The sequence below is a fragment of the Bombus pascuorum genome, chromosome 5, assembly GCF_905332965.1.
Source record: "Bombus pascuorum chromosome 5, iyBomPasc1.1, whole genome shotgun sequence".
In the NCBI taxonomy this organism is placed as follows: Eukaryota; Metazoa; Arthropoda; class Insecta; order Hymenoptera; family Apidae; genus Bombus; species Bombus pascuorum.
In genome coordinates, this window is record NC_083492.1 from 6,790,178 (window position 1) to 6,814,443 (window position 24,266).

Genomic DNA, 24,266 nt, shown 5'->3' on the forward strand with positions numbered 1-24,266 from the left:
ATATGTCGGAGATGAAAGGACACGGGGGCCTTTCTTTCGGAATGTTTGGGAAAGTCCCCGATACTTTAGTCCAGACTTTTTATTATAGCTGTATTTAAATAATAGAACTGAGAAATAGTTGTTTATGATTTAATCTGAGTGTGGGTGCCCGAGATTTATAACAGTGGGCTTGGGCTCGAAGTGACATAACTGAACGTAGCCACGATCACGGGAGGGACGTGTACTTAACAGAGGTATGGAGTAATTAAATAGCTGTCCTTAAAAACAAAGATTGACTCGAGGGGTACAGAGAGGTACGGAGAGGAGTATATAAGGGCAGTTCCACTTGAACTGAGATTCAGTCGGATAAGTTCTACTTGTACCGTGGACAAGTACGTTGAGTCACAGCCGAATGGTGGATCAGTAAGTTGAGTTCGACTTAGACTGTGGAAGAAATCGCATTCGCCATCCCGTTGACCGTGTGGATTCATCATCGAGTCTAAGATCATTGCCATTCACATCCCGGGTATCTAATTACCACGGTCACTTGTCAAATTCTGTCATAATCACAATTGTACTAGTAAATAAATGCATATACAATTATTATAACTAAATACAATCTTCGCTCGTGCATAACAATAATGTCTAATCCAAAGAAAGATTCGTTACACGCCCCTAAACCTAATGATAATCCGACAAATAAATGTCGGAGATGAAAGGACAATTCCAAAAGGCCTTTCTTTTGGAATTTTTGGGAAGACGCCCAATACTTTAGTCTAGAGCTTTCATTATAGTGGTACTTGAATAATAAAACTCAGAAGTAGTTGTTTATGCTTTAATCCGATTATGTGTGCAGAGGACTGCAAGTGCTAAGAAACGAGCTTTTCAGGACGAAAAGGAAGCTTATGCATCGACGTAGTCCAAATTCGTGAAAAAGGAAATATCATCTCTCAGTCGCAGAGAAAATTCGATGATAAATCATGCAAAAGTAATGTTTCTCAATTTGTCTTGGTTAAAAGAATTCGCTGTTTGTCTTCCGAAAACTTTCATACGCTTTATTCGACAACGACAGATTTGCAAGCGAAGCTGGGGCTTGCACGATTTTTCCTTACACGCTGTTAAGTGTTTTACGTCGTTGCCTATTAATTTTATTAGTTACTTGCCGAGATATTACAGTGTCCCATATCAGATACGGTTGTCCTACTATTTTCATCTTCTGTCCTACTGTTTGTACTTTTACTGCTGTTAGAATTTAATCTTAAAGTTGAGATTAATAATCTGTGGAAGACACAATGTTTATGTTAAAATAATATTCAGTGATGTTTATTAAACAGAACTACAGGACCAAATGTATATAAGCGAGTGATATAATTAACAACGTATGTAAGAATTGTTGATTGTTGGCCAGTTACTCTCAGACTGGACGTAGGTAGAGACCCATGATCCCTTAAATATTTTGAACCTCACTCTCTATACAGTAATGAGTATGATCTATGTAAGTGTCCTGTTCAAATACCTGTGTAGGTGTCTGTGTAAGAGCGTTTGTGCCTATGCATGAAATATCATTGTATTCCAACAACTGCGAATTTTTGTGCAACTTTATTGTTCTGAGAATAACGATTAAGGGAATTGAAATTACATGGAAAATTGTTTTACCTAGCAGGTATCATAGCAAGCGCTATAATTTAAATATTACCGAAGGAATGTCACCATAGATTAGGTAATTAGGTTCCAAGGATTTAGGTCTCAGGTTGTAAACTTTGATTTACAGCTTTGGCATTCGTAAGCTCGAGCTTTTGCAACGAGCGTTATCATTGAAATCCAAAACGAAATGGATGAAGAGAATAACTGATAATAATAATAAGAAATATTTTATTTATTTTGGATATCTTTCTCATATTATGTGCATTCTGTGCGCCTTCGAATCTCTTGTAAAGCTATACAAATCTCAGCGATTATAGTTAGATGGATAGATAATTATGGCAGTTCGATCGCGATTGAAAACTTTTTCCATAAAACATTTTACGTCGTAACAAGTAAAAAAGTAAAAGAGAAAGAAAAAAAAAAAGAAATAAAGGAAAAGGAAGAAGGAAAAATGCGATCGCTTAACGAGTGAAAGCACGAAACACGTGGCGCGTACCGGCCGACTCCAGGAAAGAAAACGGTCGGTTAGTGAACCAAAACGAATTTCAGTAGTACTAGCGAAAGAGACGAAACGAATGGCGCGAAAGTGAAAAGAAATATTTATCACGCACGTAGATCTAGATTTAATTGATTTGAAGTCGAATGAATCCGTGTCCTGAATTCTTATCCTGAAGAGGACAGAGTAACAGGATGAGTTAAAATACTCGTTTCTCGAATCGTATATAAGTTCGCAATATTTTTGAAATTTTCATACACGAACAGTGAACGTCGTAAATAGCGCAAAATGTGAACGGCGATGTGATATAAAGTGTTATTCTTGTTATTATTATAGTTATCTTTGTTATTAATATATGGTAGGTATTAAAAGGTAGTAGAAATAAACAATTGAAAATCATCGTTGTAAATAATTTTAACTCTAACTCTAGAGAATATTTCCTTTCTCTTTCGTATGATAAATTCCATGAAATTAAAGTTAGAACATCTTTTAGAACTAATCGGTCTTCGACCATGTTATACTGATATCTTTGGATTGGTAACTAAGTGGTACAATGTCGAGAGGATTTGACACGCCCCAAAAGAAAAGGAAGGTTGCCATTAAAAAAAAAGGAAAATAATAGAACCGTAGAATACATATGTATTTTTGCATTCACCGAGAAGATATTTTCGTGAATATGTAGTTCATTTTGAACCATTGATGATATTTTTTCCTTATACTTTACGAGAAATATGGTAGCAACAACGCGAACACCCTGTATATAACGAACAACGTGACTTTTCAACAGCTTAAAGTACTTTTCTAACTAAGTTTCTGTTAATCTTTAATTCGAATGTAACACTTATTACTATCAATTAGCCTATTCCCTGCCATTACTATTAATAAACCTACCTATGTCCTAACTCCTATTACTATTAATTATTTAATTTATTATCGTTACATCCGATTGACTTTTCAACAGCGTAAAGTACTTTTCTAAGTTTCTGTTAATCTTTAATTCGAATGTAACACTTATTCTTATTACTATCAATTAGCCTATTCCCTGTCATTACTATTAATAAACCTACCTATATCCTAATACTCCTATTACTATTAATTATTTAATTTATTATCGTTGCATCCGATTGCGTGGCTCGTTACGAAACACACACACACACACAGATGTTCTTTGTTCCCTCTGTATTCTCATTCTGAGGCGCGCTGCCGATTCGCTCTCTCTCTTCAAATTACATGCTTATGTCCCACTGTATTACCAACCATAATTATTCGAACAATACAGCTTTAATACTTGGCTCGTGCCATAAAAGTTAAATAAGGGTTCGTTGCCACTGTTAAAACTTATATACGAACCTTTCTTCACACAAAGAATATCGTTCTCTGATTGTATCGCTGGTTAGAAATTGTGTGTGTTTACGTGTCTCAAATTTCAATTATTCAAGCGATGTCCAACGACCTTTCAAGTCGTTCGAATAATCGTGAACAACAATGTATATGCATGGCTGGTCACGGAACTATTCGAACGTATTAGAGGCGCGTGTATATTTCATGTTACTTTAAAGCGAAATAATCAGATAAGAAGTTGAAATTTGTTCTCCTCGAATATTTTTTCTACGTTCCATTCGACGATGATATTTGTGCGACTAGTCGATAACAAAACGAAATAGGATATGACAACGAACAATTATATTCCGGGAATCGAATTGGAAATTTCATAAATTCTCAATAAACGTTTATCATTCGATTCTGTAATGTTGGATTTATAAAAGAAATATTATTATTATTATTATTATCATCCCTTTATTAAAGCCTCGTACAATGTCTGTTAGCAGTACGTAGATATAATTTTCGGTGTAATATAATAAATTATAACAGAACATAACACCATGTATAGCTAGCTAACATACCATGGAACAACATAATGTAACGCGATACGTAGCATAGATAATACGATACAATATATCGTAACATAGGTGCAGCGTATTTCAAACTTTACTTCAGCGTTCTAGTTTTTATAATTGTCAATCTTATCCGTTTGCTGACGTTTCTCTGCTTCTAATTTTACTTAATATCGTTCCTGACATAGTACACCTCCGGACAGAATGCCCTTAGTTTCTAATTCATTTAATTCTTAATATCTCTGTGAGCTTCGTTACACGTAGATTTTAATACTCTATTTCTATCTGGTTAAATTAGTTTTTCAGTAATTTGTTCCCTAATATTCCCCACCGGGTTTCTCCCCGTTCTATTCTTTCCAGCGTATCGTTGATTTCGTGATCGCGGTGATGTAATTTGCTTCTCACTTGTGAGAGGCAATTTCTCCTGACGGCTGACTAATTTGAAAATAAAATACGATATATGCATAGCGAACAATTTATACCTCGAAAGTTATGCATCGAATGTTCAGCCAGATATTCGCCAATTAATATTTACTATTCTATCCTGTAATGACGTTTGCCTTATAATCCTACGCGATCGAAGTAATTCGCTTCTCACCTGTGCGACTCAATTTTTCCTCGCGTCTCTGGTTAACCTGAAAATAAAATATAGAAGGACTATACGTGTACCTTGAAAATCAAGCGTAAAACATTCGGCCAGATAATGCGAATGAATATTTATCATGCTATCCTATAATCGTTTTGAAATGAAACAGAATGTATAACGAGCAATTATCAAGAAGGCGAATGTAATTGAATATAAAACATTCGCGCAGATATTTTCGCACGACAACTGCATGTTATACGATTTTAGACGAGATTCCACGAGATTCTCACGATTCTGCTTGGCTACAGATAAATATGTATGCAGTTATCATCGGTCGATTATTCGTTACGGAAGGATGTTCATTGAATCGAGTGAATGGCAAAGCAGTTCTTTCACGTTGAAACAACTCGGCGGCCCCTCCGAGTGAACGTCTCTCGAGGTAGTAAATAAAATCGTTCCGCTATCGAGACAACCTTTCTACGTGCACGCTTTTTTAACCACGTAAATCGCACCGTTTCTTTTCCCTGTCAGACTTTTTAACAACTTCTTACCGGACGACCTTAGCCATTCGAATCGATATCGATCGACAGATGCTTGAGTGGACAGTATAGGATTTGAAACCTGTTCTACTTGATCGACCAGTAGGATGCCTGGCTGTGATATTATTATGCAATGTGCTAGTGCAAACAATTCACGATCGTCGTTTTTTCTTCGCTGTCGTTGTAAAACAGATCTCTGAGATCTGTAAGGGACAGTTGAAAATCCCTTGAACTTACGGTAGAGCTTCCTCATTCGTTTGGACTCATCGATTCCGTATAATGCAAATTCATAGGCTCTGTCTGCCTATTTATAATTTTTTATTCATTTAGCAGAAGTTGAATTCAATCGACAGAAGCACGTCTAACCGAATTAACGGAGATTTCGTTCCAGTAAATGGAATTCGGACGTACAGCTTCTTTAATTTCATTTATCGCGATACAAATAGGAAATCGGTGCGCGTGAACGCCGTATTCAATGGAAATGAATCGCCAGACGATAGAAAGAGACACGTAGAAACGAAGTTTCGCTTACGAAATATTATTCCCTGCTCTTCCATAGTTTACAGAGTTTTACGTGTTACGCGCGTTCCCCTACCTCTGCGCGCTTTTTAATTTCCCGTAAATGCGTGGAGTTTCGCGGTCCTGTTAATCGTAAATGAAAATATATACAAAATATATAAATACGTAGTAATTCGGAATTGAAATTACATAAAATATATAAAATCGTAAATGAAAGTATATATAGTCGGGAGTAAAAATATACAGAAAGTGGTAAATATCAATAAGAAAATACGTCCAATGTTAATAAGAAATCCAATCTTTGCACAATGATATTGCGTTGTGACAGGAGCAGAAAAGAATAGCATTATCGAACCGGGGCAAATTGACACGATAAACAACAGATACGAACGATAATTAATTATCATCCTCCAACCAGTACTATAATAAATGGCATAGTGATATTCGTAATAACGCGTTGTTATATATTTTACTGTGGGAGCTGCAATAGATTGAAATATATTGCGCTATAAATTGGAGTGGGCAAAGCAATTAGGGCAAAGAAGGAGGAAGGAGCAAGGGGAATGTATAAAGGAAAGTTGGACTGAGAAACGAGGGGAGGAAATGCGATAACAAAGAAGATATGGGGCAATACGTAAGATGTAAATTTATGTAGATAGATAATAATATAAATTATAAGGATAGACGTGGCTAATTGTATGGGCAGCTGATAGAGTTTAGATTAATTTATGATCCTTGTTCTGCTTTATTTTCTATTTGTTTTGTTCATACGTAAGAGTACGTTTTATGTAGAGTTTGTAACAGCAAGTGAAACAAAGCCGCGAGTAACTTCGTTTTCTTGTAGTATACATACTGCACCATAAAATTTCATTTTTGCAAAATATTACATCGTATTTTTTATCGTAGTATATGTTATCACATGTTACAATTTGTCAATTATACGTTGTTTATCGTTGGATGGTTTACATTCGCTTTAATCTCACTTTCCTTCGTTTCTTATCGTTAAACGTTGCTTAGCTTAAGTTCACGTAACTAAGTGTTTCTATTTATCTTTACTTTCTACTTATTTCTATTTGTCTTTCAATTTTACTTAATTTACTTAATTAGATTTATATTTGCTTACCTTAAATACTTAATACTTACGTTACTTACGTTATAACATTTGCTTAAGTATTATTTTGTTATTGTTATAATTAAGTAAGTACACTATAGAACTCATGTGGTTAAGCGATGCTTAACGCTTCTTACATTTATCGAAAACGTTATAAAATAGTGCCCATTTGTAATAGCTGCTATAATCTGTCGCTTAGATCCGCAGCTACTTAGTACTGTATGTGTACTTAAGCAAATGAATGTTCGGTGTAGTCCTGTGTCCCTGAGCTTCTCTCGTTCGTTTCTGCACAATGCTCATATTTTCACTGTTCCTTGTACGTAATGAAGTAGTCCTCTTGCATCGTCTTCGGTTTATATTGTCACTGTCTCTTCCACCGTTTCTCTTCTCTTCAAACGCGCTGCTCTCGTTTCTTCATATAAAACACCTTCCAGTAATATGTATTCTGTGTTGTCTTCTTTCTACCTGTTGCACAATACGCGTAATTTCTTCTTCTCTATTTTTTCGTTGTCGTTTTAAAATATTGTACCTGTGCACGTTTGCTCCGGTAAAAAATTATGAAACTTGGTGCAGAGGCAAAAATGTACATATGTTTGTATCACGCAATTTTTGTTTGCCGCCCAGGTTTAAATCGAACCACAAGAATCCGATGATTTTCCGATTTTCCCTTACAACTCGCTGTAAAGTCGATCGACGTTTTAGCAAATGTTAATCCTAACTAAACAAGTAACTTTTATTGGAAGACTCTTTCAATTTCATCCCGGCAGAGCACAGTTATATCCTTTGCGTATCCTCAAAGCTGCATAATTTTCTGAATTTGAACAATGAGCGTCTTCCCTTGTAAATCGTTAACACCGCCGAAAATCTGTTAGTCTAAGAAATTAATATTATATATATAATTATAATTAAATAATAATAAGCTACCCACAGTCGAAGAAGAAATATCAAAATTCAGCAATAGACACAGCACAAGAGTCAACAACCACCAAAACCCTCTAATTACTCAACTACTCGACACGTCGGAACAGATCCACAGGCTAAAAAGACATTACACCTTAGACCTAAGCACTAGATTCAAATAGAATCAAACATACTATAAAAATTTATTAATCATGTCATGCTACCACGTCAGATAAATTTACTTAAAATTCTCTAACGAGAATTGATTGTAAAATAAACGCAAATAAAAAAAAATAATAAGAAGAAGAAGAAGAAATTGAAGAGATTTTATAAAATCTCATCTTATTTTAATTGTTCCAAAATATTCAATTTATTTTTTATGATATATAATTATAAATTAGAAAATATATAACAATTACAAATATTTAGTAAGCGATGACCATCGGTGGCGGTGAACGTATAAACTCGCTGGCGTTCGTTGGGCAATTACGAGAATTGCTCGAGACGAGTAGGTTCTCAGGTGGGCGACGTTGTTTGTTCAGAAGCAACGATAAGTAGATTGTCCGGTTCACACTGTGTCGATGTCGACCTACATGTGGTACGTGAACTCCTGCGCAACAACTATCGTGACCTACATGACCGCGAACGTGTTAACGATCACTTGTTGCGAACGGAACTAATCTTTTCTTCGTGGCGAAAACGCGGAAGAGAAGTCGGAACGTTCGTGCCTGTAATACGGAGTATAGACCGCTCTTCCATCTTTATCTTCCTTGCATTTATTAGATTGGCGCTCGTGGTTCGGTCGAAGTTTAAATTTACCGCGCCCATATCGCGCGTTCGATCTTGTCCCATCGTAGATTGCCAACTATGTCAAAGAAGAAGAAATTTACTATTGTAGAAACCGAAACATTCAAGATTTATGATAAAAATATGAAAAATTCGTGCCATTTTTTTGGAAAAATTTGGAAAAATTACCACGAAGGTTTGCGATAAAATTAGCATTTGGAAAAGATTGGCGTTTCCTACTTCATTCGACAAATTTTTTAGCGCGTTTAAATCATATTAACGAGGTTTATAAACGAAGAAATCGTAAGAGATTTTCGAGTTGCAAAATTATGCTTCAAAGAGTCATCCTTACGAGTCTGGAATAACGAAATAGGATGGTTCCTGAAAAAATGAAAAATAAGAATAACTTGCATATGATTTAACAATTTCGATTAAATATACGATATGTTGGAAAGGAATGAAACTTTTATAGTAGAAGGCGCTGCTTGATATGCACCGACCTAATATTCCGTTTTAAAAGAACACTCGAAAGTCATCGACGAAGGAAGTTTGAAATTGCAAATTAGCAGATAATAAAAGCAAGGATGAGACCTGGTTTTTACATTCGCGAAACTTGAATCTGAAACTTTGTACGATCCCGAAACTCACCAAGGAATTACCTTTTTCTCCTCTTCTTTTTTCACGAAATATCTACCTTGCGAGGAATCGAAATTTTAATAAACCTGTCTCCTGAAAATCAAATTATCTCTTTCTCGTAAATCGATTAGAGTACCCGTAGAGTGTAGACACGATCGAATTATACGTTGTAATTAGTCGAATAAAGATGAATTTTAAACAAAAAATTACCTTAGCAATCGACGTTGAAATAAATTAAGAAAAAAAAAAAAGAAATTCGTATCGTTGCAATATCCTCGTAAATTATTGCCATAAATCATAATTTATCTAGGCATTGAGAGTTTCCGATGATAAAGATAGTACAGACACGGACAGAACTACGGAAAGGTTATTCAAGGGCGATTGCTCTATCGAGAAACGTGATTAACGAGCAATTAGAGAGCGTAGTGTCAATCGCTAAAATTAACCTTTGCCTCGATTGAAGCGGGCTATATACATACGTAGTTACCTGTTAACGAACGATAGAAAGAAAGACTCGATCTCGTCAGCCTAATCAGTTCATGGCCATTAGCCTGAGAAGTGGAAGCAACGCGGCTGTTCGATAATGCACGCCTCTGCGGTCTTCGACTCACACTCTAGCCACTCTAGAACAGTCTAGAACCTCTTTTTTCGTTCTTTTAATACCTTATACTTTGCAGATCTTTAATATTTTGTTATTAAATTAAAGCAACGATATATATTTTAATAAATACATTTACACATATATATTAAATAAATAATTATCGAATATTATATATTGTTTATATTATAAATACGTAGAAAATGGTGGACATTTATACAAAAAATGAGAATACATTTATATTCAAAAAAGATATATATATATAATTATTTTTAAAATTAATGTTAAAATATGAAAGTTAATATGAATTACAAATATAGCATGGAATAAATTATATAGGTAGATTATGAATATATAAATTATAGCGTAGAAATATATCCTACACGTTCCTGTGTCTCTCTACGTAAACAATCATAAAGTAGCACGAGGAAAATAAAACTTTGCTGTGAAATTTGAGAATTTGGACACGAAGGACGATCTTTTAGGTCACGTATATATGTATGTATGTAAGTATGTGTTTATGTATGCATGTATGTATCTGGAAGTTATTACGTGGCAACCTTCGATGCTCGAGCTTAAATTCGAGCCATTCGCGTAAAGTCCAGTGGAAGGTCAACCTTCCAGGCGAAATATGGAAAGTGAATCAAGTACGGCTGGAGGAAACGAGTTGGCGAGATGCGCTTACGTAACACAAATTATTGCCAGCCAGCTCGACGTTGTATGCATCGCTCAGGGAACCAATTTCCCTCGAGTTTAACTTCGCTTCGAACAGATTCTTATACAAGGCGTTTTCAATTTTTCCCATCGAACTACATTTCAAGGAAGAAGAAATTTTATGGAATCGAAATATCGAAAATTCGTCGACGTACGTTTCGTAAAGTACGAACCCGGTGAAGAAGATCGAAAAAACGTAGAAGGATTAAGCTATCGTTTCACAAGTGACATTAAAATTATCTTTCACGATAAATTATCTCGATGAACGTCACATAAATATAGATAGAACAAATATAGTTGACCTTTCGTATTCTATATCGCCAAGTCTTTTTTTTAACAATAAGTTTCTTCGAGTAATTATTAATATCCGCACGATCATCCAATTTTTTATCATCGAGAAGATAGCTTTTTCAGCGAGATATTAGTATTTGCACGGCTATCCGATGTTCCACCGCTGAAAAGATTGGATTAAAATAAGAACAAACAACCCGTGATAACCATGCACGTACCGATATCCAACGGATGGGACGAATGAAATTGCACATTTTAATTAACGGCCAATGTCGTCTTGTTGGGAAACGAGAGCTTGTTAATTAATCAATTTCGAAATAGTAACAATAACGACCGAGCAACAAATATGGCAACTGGCAAACTTTATAAAGGGAAGCGTGAAGCGGAATTGAGAGCTTTCAACAAATAGAGAGAACAAAGAAGAACGAGCAGAAACGAGATACCAAACACTGACACGTAGAAGATATACAGTGCGTCAGTTATTCACCGAGTCCCGTCAGAAAATGCGGAGAGAAGATTTTCAAAAAAATATTGTCCCGATACGAAGTTTAATCTTGCAGAGTATTTTATCATTTTTAAAGTCATTGCGAGCTGATCATCCGTTTTCCTTGATTTTTTCGTTGTATGCGCGTCGCAACGAGATAATTAAGGAAAGTTTGACGAAAATCCTCGAGGGAGTCGCACATCGACAGGCTCATCCATATTCCTATTAATAAACTTTCGCGCTTTCGAATATCAGATGCAGAAAATTGACTGTTTCGTACTAATCTATGCGATGTGTATACCAAATAAAAATATGTCAGGTTGCCTGAAAAGTTTCTTTTATTTCATAATAATAGACGCAGGACATTTTCTGTTTTGTATTATTTTATGTAATCATGTATGATCCATTTGTCGTTCCAATGGAAGGAAATTCATTTTGATTTGTACGATCGACTTTGTTCTATCGGAACAATAGCGTTAAAGTAATATTACATAACGTTTTATTAAATATAAAATTTATTTAAAACAGAATAATTATTTTATGTATAACATAATAACTTGAAATATTAACGAACAGCGTTCTATTCTCTTGTTCTTCTCAAACGGGAATGAATTTGTTTTATTGTACGTTCATTCAACACATACGCGATGCGCTCGTCTCATGGCGTGTTCCTTTTGTCTTCTTCCCTTTCGTTCCTCCCTGGTACAATACAGATTGTCATACATTTATTTTCCAACAAACAGAATCACAAAAGATGAAATGTAACAAATACAATAAATAGAAGAAAATGGATCGTTGATAATCCAATAGAATAATATAAATCTATTATTTCCTTATGAAAGAAACTTTCGGAACAACCTAATAGATAACACACGTATCAGATAATCGGATAACACATAACTGAACGATGGATTATGATTTAGCTTCAGGGTATAAACTAAGAAAGAAAGAAAATGTACGAAGCGGCCACATACACAAAATCATTGCAATAGGCACAAGTGCCATAATACAAACAATCGAATATAAATACGACACAATAATAATTAATCAATTTCGCTTTCTCTTTTCAACTAGCAACGATATTTATCCTAAAGGTAGCGTCTAAATATCTAGCAGAAGTTTCATGATGAGTAATCCTCTTTGAATGCTACCAAATACGATGAAAAATGCTACGAATGTTTCGAACAACCTAATTAAATACGTACAACGCTTTTTCCTTAATTCCACTTGTAGATTATGCTGCCACAGTTGGGGCACAGAAAAGTTGGAATCACGTTGCATAACACGATCCCGCTGGATCGAGTATTTTTCCTGTGAAATATGTATAGGAGAAACGTACAACTGCCAACTAGAGACGCTCTGATCAGCTGATTGTTTGCCTTCACTCTATAAACGAAGTAGAACGGACCGCTGCGCTCGTTTCCCGTAATTGACGTTCGAAAATCAAATTTAATCGCGCTCGAATTAATAAACGCCCACAGAGCCGTGTACCGTGAACGAGAGTACGTAGAATGCGATTAACGGCCGGGTTTTTTGGTCTAGAAACGAAGTGGCACGGACCGTTTGCGGAAGCGTTCTCTCGTTTCTCCATCGTTGCGCCTCTCATTATCATCCACCTTCTCCATATCGATAACGTTCCTAGTTACAACGCGTTTCGTGTTTCTCATGTTCGACTATATCTGTGATGATTCATTCATATATATATACACGATGATCCCCTGGCTGTGTGTAGTTCACTCAAACCCAGTACTGGCAATCGCGTCGAGGATCGTATACTCTCGTTTTCATCTTACATATATGTACGTACTGTTGTTGATAAGTAGACTGCGGATTTTTCTGCGCTTTTGCGAAATTTAACTAAAAAAAAGAAAAAATACGTATTTTGTATTTGTGGTGTAAAAAAATATACAAATTATTCGAAGTGACGATGAAAGTTACGACGAGTTTAGATAACGAAACAAGTTTATAGTCGAGTTCCATTTCTTTCATCGTATACATACAAATTTCAATTTGTATAAACATCCGCAGTTTATTCGTGTCGTTGTGTCTAATAATTATAATTAACGGTATACTTTGATGCGGGTGGCTAAAAAATAGCTGCACGGAAACTGTGAAGTAATAAGTCGTTATTTTTGTCAAATATCAAGTGTGCAGGCAATGTTAAATTTGTTAAATCTGTGCTAACTTTATTGTATGCTTGTTTACGATCGAATTATTTTTCTTTTAAGCCGTGCGGTTATTTTTCGTCCATGAATATAAATTTATGTTAATATTAAAACCACTTTTAAATCGGATTATCTTTCTTCAAATCATTGAGTTATGAAATTTCGTCTATGAGCCAGATTTAAGTCGAATTATCTCTTCTTGAACCGTGAAGCTATTAAATTTCATTTATTTTATAACTTTCGGGTCAATGTTGAAGCTATTTTTATATCGAATTATCTTTTCTCAAACCATCGAGCTATTCAATCCCGTCTATAAACCGCTTATAAATTAATATTAATTTAGATTAATATTAACCTTCTAATCGATATCCAAGCTACTTTTATATCGAATTATCATCGAGCTATTGAATTTGATTATATTGTCTTTTAGTTAATTGGCAAGGGGACGTGTCATGTACGTATATAGCTAAATACACAACCAACGACGATTGCCAGTTTCTCGCGGTGTCTCGGTTCAGGAACTTGTACACGCGGTATCATTCATTCAATCGTGCCACTTGACAAGGTCGTGCTGTTTGACACGATCCGGAATCTCGGTCCTTCTTAAACATCTGTCACAATGAATTACAGTGGAATTACTCCGACTAGTCAGATATCGTTGTACTACATACGTCTCAATCGCTACATTGTTACGCAGTAACAAGATTACACAATAGCGACAATAAGGAGTAGTACGTGACACGGCATTTAATCGTCATCCTCGTCATCTCTAGTGTAAGAAAGCCCCAGGAGGCTTTGTGCATTTGAAAAGGAACGTTTGATCGGTCAATTTAGGAGGAGAGAGCGGCAGGCACTCGAGGGTGACATAAATTAGTCCTTTTTCAATATCGCAATTCGAAAGAAAAAAAGGTTGACCAGCTTAGAATAGAAAGTTGGGGATGAAAGTTTGGGAAGATAACGATTTATCGCTTTATACATTTCTTTAGGAGCGTTCAGACGATCGATATTATTGTTAACATTTGGGTAACGATCAAGTTGGCAACTAAGTGATCACAGATCTTATCAATATCACCTAATGGCAAAATCCGTAATTATTCAGTTGCCAACCCAATAATATCGTCGAAATAAATAAAGTTTTATCGACGATATACGAGGTGTGCAGAAGTTTAGCGTTCAAGCTTTGCCACTGTATTCTGTAAGTAGAAATAAAACTAAAAAAGAAGTGCGAAACGTAAAGCTTCGTTTATCGATACAAAGATTGTATCCAAGTGCTATGGAATTTATCGTTAGATCAATATTATTGTTAACATTTGGGTAACGATCAAGTTGGCAATTAAATGATCACAGATCTTATCAATATCACCTAATGGCAAAATCCGTAATTATTCAGTTGCCAACCCAATAATATCGTCGAAATCCTCAACGTTTTATCGACGATATACGAGGTGTGCAGAAATTTAGCGTTCAAGCTTTGCCACTGTATTCTGTAAGTAGAAATAAAACTAAAAAAGAAGTGCGAAACGTAAAGCTTCGTTTATCGATACAAAGATGGTATCCAAGTGCTATAGAATTTATCATTAGATCAATATTATTGTTAACATTTGGGTAACGATCAAGTTGGCAATTAAATGATCACAGATCTTATCAATATCACCTAATGGCAAAATCCGTAATTATTCAGTTGCCAACCCAATAATATCAGTCGAAATCCTCAACGTTTTATCGACGATATACGAGGTGTGCAGAAGTTTAGCGTTCAAGCTTTGCCACTGTATTCTATAAGTAGAAATAAAATTAAAAAAGAAGTACGAAACGTAAAGTTTCGTTTATCGATACAAAGGTGGTATCGATGTGCTATGGAGTTTATCGTTAGATCGATATTATTGTTAATATTTGGGCAACCATCAAGTTGGCAACTAAGTGATCGCAGAGCTTATCAATACCACCTAATGGCAAAATCCACAATCCCTTAGTTGCCAACCCAATAATATCGTCGGAATTTTCAACGTTTTATCGACGATATACGAGGTGTGCATAAGTTTAGCGTTCAAACTTTGCCACTGTATTATTCAAGTAGAAATAAAATTAAAAAAGAAGTACGAAACGTAAAGCTTCGTTCATCGATGCAAAGGTGGTATCGATGTGCTATGGAATTTATCGTTAGATCGATTTTCTCTTATTTCTTCATATGCGATTTTCATTCGAATGATTAATTTACGAACGAAGCGAACAGAACGAAAGTGAAACGATACAGCGCACGTTTGTCGTTGTATGATCGTGCACATACAGCGAACATATGTGCCTCGTATCAGCATCTACTACGAGCCTTTATCTTGTTTTATCTCGTATTAAATTTAGAGGAAGAGTGTTCATTGTACATTTCTTGCAGTCCATAATTTCGTTGTAACTTATTAATCGAGCGCTTATGCACTTTTTGCCGCGTGACATTTCAGTCTTATTTCTACTTATAGAACACACTGGCAAAGTTTCAACGTTAAACCTCTGGATACCCTGTATATTGATCCTCTGGAGGGTGTTCTACGCACGATAACGTTGAGAACGTTAAATATTAATGATAATATTGATGACAATATCGATCGGCTGAACGCTCGTTTAGAGTTATTTTTCGAAGAGTTTCAGTGTTATTCGATGATTTCGATCGTACACATTTAAGTAGCAGCATGACGCGACGATACAGTTATAAAATTGCACGCTTCAAAGTTTGATGATTTTATCGCTCTTCCTTTGAACATTGAATATTTCTAATCGTTATTTCATTGTTAAAATTTATTACGGTAAACGCTAATTTATTTATTATTTTTGTTGCTCAAATTTATTACCATGAATTTATTACGAATGGAAGCAATTAATTTCTTACTCCTTGGTTCGGTTTTAACATAACTGAATTCATTAGTACGAAAGTTTCTGTTACTTTAGCTACGCAAAACACTGAGTCACTTTTGTATCCTGACTCGATGCTTCGCGTGGACCAAGAGAATCGACTATTTCGCGACCATGACACATAGAAGAGGCATTTTTTAACAGGATCATCGATGCTGACGAACCTTGTTGCCTAGCGAGTTAACGGAACGCCATATCAAAAAAGATGTTTGTCCTCCGCCTTTTCTTTTCCTATAAACGAATTCGACAATTCCTACATTTCCTAAAAAAAAAAATGAGAGAGAGAGAAAAGAGGGAAAGAGAAGGTCCACTCTTTCGTGGAAAGAAGGGGACCAGGCCTAAGGATCCTGTCTTTATGCCTTCTCACGAATCATCAAAACAGGGCCAAACTATGATATTGAGTTGGCAACTAAGTGATTGCGGATTTTGTCATTAGGTGGTATTGACAAAAAAAGATAACTAATGATGATTCACTATCTAACAACGTCTAAAGAAAATACACTAATGTTGGAACACTTTGGTTATTTTGTCTTGCGTGGCACGAGCTATCCTACGCGTATTAAGCGAACAACCGAAAATGTAACTGTAAACGTAATAAACGGGAAACATTCGCGTCGTAAACGTTAATTCAGTTTTTCGCTATTAAAGTATCCATAAGCTTTTTATCAGTTGTTAAATTTGAAACAGGCTTACATTACATTAACATCGTTATTAATAACAATACCACGTCCTAATTACCTTACTATCAATATTAATACAATTAATATGTTATTTTACGTTTATATTAATCAATATAACAGCACTGTGTACTAATTATATTAGTACTGTTATTAATAATAATGCTGATGCAATTTAAACCGGTATAGTAATATTAATCCTTTTGATCCGAGAAATTTCGTCAAACAATTTCCGTAAACGATTCTTTCGTCTATTAATTTTAATCAACGTCTATTAATTCTGATAAAATTTAGAAGCCGCCACTCAGCGTGAAGCTTCGCGATCAACGCCGAGTTCCTCCATCGCGTTTCATACATAAATAACTAAAACAAATAATTACGCAGCGAAATCGCGAACAAACTTGCCCCGAATTCGATCGGAGTAGATAGGACGTACATATACGTCGTCCGGACTCGATGCAAACATACAGGACGTATATATACGTCGCGGACGATTGATAATAAAGAATCGATAATTATCGTTATCATGAATAGTAATACTGTACGTTATCACGACTATCAACGAATCACGACATTAAACCATAGCATATATTGTTACAATTTCGCAATCTGAGACTTTTTCTCTCTTTCGTCCGTTCCTTGTCTCTGACGTCACCAACTGCAATTTCGATATGAAGGAGTGCGAGAGTTTCGCAGGCGGAAAGGGAGCGGTTACGTGACGTTTGTTCCGGCATCTCGATTAAGGTTGGTCTAGAGCTCGGAAAATTGCGACATCGTTCGCAGAGGCTGAGACCGAGACCGGGCGTCGCGTCGCGGCGCGCCGTCGTGCATCCAGGTGCAACTGGTTACAGTCAGGAGAGCATGACCGGCCAGTGCGAATAACTGTATCAGATTTTTTGTGTATTTGGACTTCTCAGTTTGTCAGAAGATTTAATCGAACCGTGCTAAACTTTCCCGCCTCGTGTACGTCTCCGCGGTCTGCCAACTTTCTGCAAGAGCTTGCTCGTTCTGACGGAGGAAAGGAGTTGTGTCCTTTGTGAGTTGTTAGAAAATCACTTCTTTTTTGTTCATTGATTTATTTAAATATAAATGGTACAAAGGTATCTTGGAATACCTTTTGCTAGAAGGTAATCGAGTTTCACAGCGAAGATCTCCGGTTTCTCCGTGATTCTTTCTTCATAAGCGTCTTTTCAATTTTACCAATTAACAACTTTTTACGAATTATATAGCTGAGCCATTTTTTTCGTTTACTAGAACCAGAGTTAACTCTTACACTTCTATGGAGGAATTAATCTTGTCTGACATATTCGCTTACGTAAGTTTGATAATCTTTTAGAAGAACGAAATCAGTTGCTAGAATTTCGTCGGAATAGATTCCTAAGAGAGGCGCATTCTTTCAGGAAGCTGTGTCTTCTCTTAATTGGTTCTCTGAACGTACGTCGAGAAGCATAGTTAGTTTTGAATTTAATATCGAAAATTAAATTATGTAACGAAATAATTGGAAAACAATATAGAAAGTGAATTTGATATAAGGAAGTACGCGATATAAAAATTATATTTTGCCATTTGAAAATGCTGTCTTCCATGGCCGAGCATTCGTGATTCAGCGATCTCCCCGGTTCTTAAAATTCTTTGCTTCGTGTTTCTGACGGTGAGTCACGCCGCGGCGGATTGAGCAACCGATTACTCACTTAAGTATCCGATTTTCTGGATGACGAGGTAGCCGTGGTTGTTCAGCCGACCGCGAATCTCCTTCCACAGCCAGATAACGCATCGACTTTCCCATCGATGGAAGTTTATTTTTCGATCTGATCGATTGTGTTTATCACAGCGAAGAATGTGATACTATTAGATTGCAGCACATGTTCTTCCCACTCGAGTAAATACATCTTCTAGAGATTCAATTTTTACACGTAAACAACTGAAGCGCGATTAAAATTCCAATGAAGAGCCACGCGAGAGGGAAAACCACGACAGATCAATTTTCCTTGATTTTCTAATCTTTGCGCTTCGTAAATCCCATCGTTCGACGACCAGCAACGTACTTACATAATTTCCAACTGTAAGATCGAAAGATACAAAGATTATTTGGAAATAGCTGATAAATCTCTGCCGAGTTTCGTAACGAATCGATGGTACGCACAGTGTTACGACGATCGGTATTTTTAGAATGTTGGAGGAACTGGCGAAGATACAGTTAAGGTGAAAATGAAGCAGAAGTAAAGAAAGCGCTGATATGAAGCTCGTTTTGGCATTATTTTTTAACGTCGACGATACAAACGTGCATAGATGAACTCGTCATTGCACGCATGTGCCATCGTATTTCACCACACGACTATCTATTTCTACAGAGATGGGACTTGCAGAGCGATCCAATGGCTTGATACTTCCACGTATTTTATATATTTTGAAAAATATCGCCAAATATATAAATTCTCTGTATCTTTCGCGAAACATTACATCGATTCGTGCACGTTTTTCCGACGTGAAAACGTGGTTTTATTTAAACCATTCGTACGGTTGATAATCGTTTTAGTCCACGAAACTTATCTCGTTTTAATCATTTTGAAAGGTGTGTTATCACGGATCGTCATGATGACACCGATGATCATCTCCGGCGGTCAGAGAACGTTTGATCGTTATCAGCGGAGTTTTCGGTTTGTGGTCGATTAAAAAAGCTGCTGGTACTCGGAACACGTTAACATCAGCTCTAAATCAATCTGTGGAGCACGTTGGTCGAGTGCGAACGTTCGAGCGGCACTCAATCCACGTCGACGCCTGATATTTCCGCGTATCCACGTGACTAATGGACCATTGTCCTGACAAGTACAACAAGAGGGTACCGAGTCAAAATTCACCGACAGAGATCCACGAAACGTGGCGGACAATTTAAACAATCGACCAAGACAAATGGAATTTTCAACGAGCTCCTCCGTGTGCCCTATACCTGTTAAATAGAATCGTTTCGCGTCGTTAACTTGGACAGAAGACTGTACCGAGAGAATAAAAGATCTACGCAAGTTGTTTCACCTCCCACATTCTTTCGTTCTTTCCGGTTTCGAAGCTTAATGGTCATCGTCGCGATTCAAGCAAGCAGCCGAGTGGATATTCCGCGATGATTACCGATATCTTAAGCCGCGTACTCGTTACGAAACGTGTTTGCAAGATGCTTAGGGTCGCCTTATAATTATCCTACGATCATCTCGCGAACTCTGCTCGTCACAACTCGATCAACAGTTCTGAAAATCTACGAACTTATTTCGTAAGTATACGACGACAGACTGGTCGTAAGACTGCCTTGTAATCTTGGAAAACAGGACTGGCGTTTCCTAAAGATTACTTTTCACCGAGTAGTGCAATAGCAGTGTGCTTGGCAACTAAATGATTACGGATTTTGGCATTATCACCTAATGACAAAATCCGCAGTCACTTAGTTGTCAATCCAATAATATCGTCGAAATCCTCAACGTTTTATCGACGATATACGAGGTGTGCAAAAATTTAATGTTCAGACTTTGCCACTGTATTCTATAAATAGAAATAAAATTAAAAAAGAAGTACGAAACGTAAAGCTTCGTTTATCGATACAAAGGTGGTATCCAAGTGCTATGGAATTTATCGTTAGATCGATATTGTTGTTAACATTTGGGCAACCATCAAGTTGGCAACTAAGTGATCGCAGAGCTTATCAATACCACCTAATGGCAAAATCCACAATCCCTTAGTTGCCAACCCAATAATATCATCGGAATTTTCAACGTTTTATCGACGATATACAAGGTGTGCAGAAATTTAGCGTTCAAACTTTGCCACTGTATTCTATAAATAGAAATAAAATTAAAAAAGAAGTACAAAACGTAAAGCTTCGTTTATCGATACAAAGGTGGTATCCAAGTGCTATGGAATTTATCGTTAGATCGATATTGTTGTTAACATTTGGGCAACCATCAAGTTGGCATCTAAGTGATCGCAGATCTTATCAATACCACCTAATGGCAAAATCCACAATCCCTTAGTTGCCAACCCAATAATATCGTCGAAATCCTCAACGTTTTATCGACGATATACGAGGTGTGCAGAAGTTTAGCGTTCAAGCTTTGCCACTTATTCTATAAATAGAAATAAAATTAAAAAAGAAGTACGAAACGTAAAGCTTCGTTTATCGATACAAAGGTGGTATCCAAGTGCTATGGAGTTTATCGTTAGATCGATATTATTGTTAATATTTGGGCAACCATCAAGTTGGCAACTAAGTAATCTTGTCAATACCACCTAATGGCAAAATCCGCAGTCACTTAGTTGTCAACCCAATAATCTTATGTTGCACTGAATTTTTTAATTTGAGCGAAGGATTTCACGAATTTCTAGAATTATTACGGTGTCGATCGTTGTATCCAAGTACGGTATATTCTGACGTAATTTTTTACGAACGTATTCGCCAACTTTGTACAGAGACGACGAATGGTTTACGAATTGTTGGCGAACCGAAGCTGGCACACGCCTCTATTTCGCGATGGTTATTGCAATGGTTGTTGCTGCTTTGATCGACTGATTTTTCCAACTCTGTTTCAGGCACACGCAGATGACGCGATGACGCTGCATTGGTGGATGCACTGGTTCTGGGTTACCGCTCAATTTCTCGGTACGTTCTGAATAATCTTTAAAATCAAGGACATCTGGCTACTTCGTTTTCTTACTTCCTTCACGCGTTCCCAGACATTTAGTTCAACTCGTTCAGCAACTGAGCCGAAATTCAAATTCGTCTACGAATTCTAGTTCATGTTCCAGCATTTACGATCTAAATAGAAGTGGCGTGAAACGCCGTACGCGTGCAATTACAATAGACGCTTATATCGAGAGAGGAAAATCTTGCCAAGGATTCTCGTAACTACATATTAACTTGCTTCTCTCCTTCGTCCAGAAATTGTCCGAACGTGGCAATAATTTTTCACGAACAAATAGCCTTCGTATTATGTAACAGAGTTAATAGCAATAGCGGTATAAATAACGTTAGTAATAACAAAAATACCAGTATAGATAATAATAATATAATCTTTCGTTCTGTAGTTGAAATTCGCGTTCAAATAATTAAATTAAAGAGGCGATTCTTGCGTAACAACGGTAAAAGCAAATGATCTTTGTTAATTCTTTTTTATTTTAGACTAACTATTTACCGATTGCGTGGGACTAGACCTTCTTCGATGTAATTTCTTTATTTCAGTTCTTCCTATTGTTTATTGTATATCGTCCTAGTCTCGTGAGACCATCTTTGACGATGTAATCATCGTTGGCGCGCAGTATGGTATCGTAACTGCCAGAATGCAAAAGTTAAGACACATTTTTTAAATTGCAGCGACCTTGAAATCTTCTCCGAACATGACGTTACGATTATTAAACGAATACCTGCATCTTTTATCACATATTCTTCTAGCTAACATCCAGACGTTTCCAAACGCTAGAAACTTGTGCCGCTCGCACCATCCGCTATCGTGACACTTTCTTTCGTTCTTCTTAAATTGCTTACAATCAATTCCACATTGGAAATTATAAGTATGTTTGATGGCTTTGTTTAATGACGTGAAAGCAACCTTATTAGTTGCACCGTATGTTGTACATTGCATACAATGCATACGACAGACGTAAGATCGTTATTCTCTAGCGACCTCGGAACATGAAGAAAGGTACCTCAATTCAACGTATTTATTTTTGTTCTCTTTTTCTTCTTAATCTGTAATTCAAACTTTTAAATAGCTCGAGTTTAAAAGCGATGCTGGCAATGGACTGACTGTTTTGGAAACATTGAAAAGCTACGATCTCGAGCTTTGGCAATGCCAGCAGCAACATTACGAGAAACATCTTTAAAAGTGTTCCTGTGGCATTGCGGATTATGCAACGGAGAACGAGCTCGTAGTGTTTTGCAAAAGTCTGGTTGCCAGCTACGAGAATACGCGATGAAGGATGGAGATATACGTTAAAAAATGTTAAGACGCCATTCGCAGGAGGTTCCTAGTTCGTCGCAAGATCAAATACACAAGGATATAGCATATCCCCCTCGCATATCGTGCAATTTTTGTCTGACACATTTTTTTCCTGTCGTTCATGCTTTTCGAAATATTTGAAGATGAAGATTCCAGATAAACCGGACACACTGTATGTATAACATACGTATGAAACACGTACTTGCCCCTCGATGAATCCTGATAAATGGAACGCTAAAGGAGCGCTCAGGCGATCAATATTATTGTCAATATTTAAGGTTCTCAATATTATCGTACGTAAAAGACCCTCCAGACGGTCAATATTATATCGTCAGTAGAATGTTGAGAGCCTTAAATATTGACAACGATATCGATCGTTTGAACGCTTCTTGCTACATTGTGTTTAATTAAAACGTACAGCGAATGATAACGTTCGAAGTAAAAGAATGACTTTGCATCTGATATGTTCAAAGTACGAGTAACTGGATAGTAAAACATATGCTACATGTAGCTAAATTAAGTGCGTACAGACAGACCTGTACTCTGCATATAACATGGAAATTTGTCATTTTCAGTGATCTTAGGGAACCCAGTGCCGTCGAGCACGGCGGAGCCGCGTGGCCAGGTGCAGGATCGCCTGAGCTCAGAACCGACATCCGAAATCGCTTCTATAGAAGCGGAGAGATCGTCCGAGCTTCGACAGAGCTTCCGTGTAGCCAAAGCAATCGGTCTTCATCCTCCTACAAATACAGCAGTGATCTTGGACAGACAATCGAGCACGATCTCCACTCCCATGGAGGTCGGTCCGAGTGCTATCGAAAGCAGTACCGATCCCATAGACGAGTATCACGGAGGAAACGCGAGCAACGCTGTCGTCAATCTGGACACCGTGAAAAGTTTCACGCCGCAGTTAATCAGCGACGTAGCTGGTGTAGAGAGGATTCGAAATACTGCAACGAAGAAGGATAGTAAAATCACGTGGATCCTAACGACGAACAAAACAGGCGGTAGATCGAAGTACGAACAGGAAGAGAAAGTCGATGAAAATGGGAATCGGAACGCCAGCACGGACCAAGTGGAGGATCTCACGGTGCTACCTCTTCAGGAAGAGGTGTCTAGAATCAGGCTGGTACTGAATAAAACGAAACCCTCCTCGCTTTTATCTTCCTCGTCCTCCTCTTTCTCGTCGTCCGCTGGTAGTTCCGGCATCAAGACGTTCAATCGATCTGATGACATCGAAATCAACGGAGAGTTGATAGAGGAGCCACGTGTGTTCGCCACTGCTGCTTCCATTCTGGAAGGTAGCGTTCTTCTCTTTTTTACAAAGTTTTCCGCTTGGATAGATCTTTTACTTCTTAACGAGATTT

The 24,266-nt window shown here is 36.9% G+C and overlaps 1 protein-coding gene across 5 annotated transcripts in view; it reads left to right on the forward strand.

The window, feature by feature from the left end:
- LOC132907430 (uncharacterized) overlaps window positions 1-24,266 on the forward strand; it is a 44,477-nt gene that overhangs the window by 17,460 nt on the left and 2,751 nt on the right. For 4 of the 5 annotated variants that reach the window (XM_060960533.1, XM_060960532.1, XM_060960534.1 and 1 more), the window contains exons 2-3: window positions 21,494-21,563; window positions 23,475-24,200. In XM_060960533.1, the coding sequence (XP_060816516.1) occupies window positions 21,512-21,563; window positions 23,475-24,200 (778 nt within the window). In that variant the 5' untranslated portion in view covers window positions 21,494-21,511. Of the gene's footprint in view, window positions 1-12,927; window positions 12,978-21,493; window positions 21,564-23,474; window positions 24,201-24,266 lie in introns of those variants that run through there. The other variant, XM_060960535.1, reaches the window with a different exon arrangement.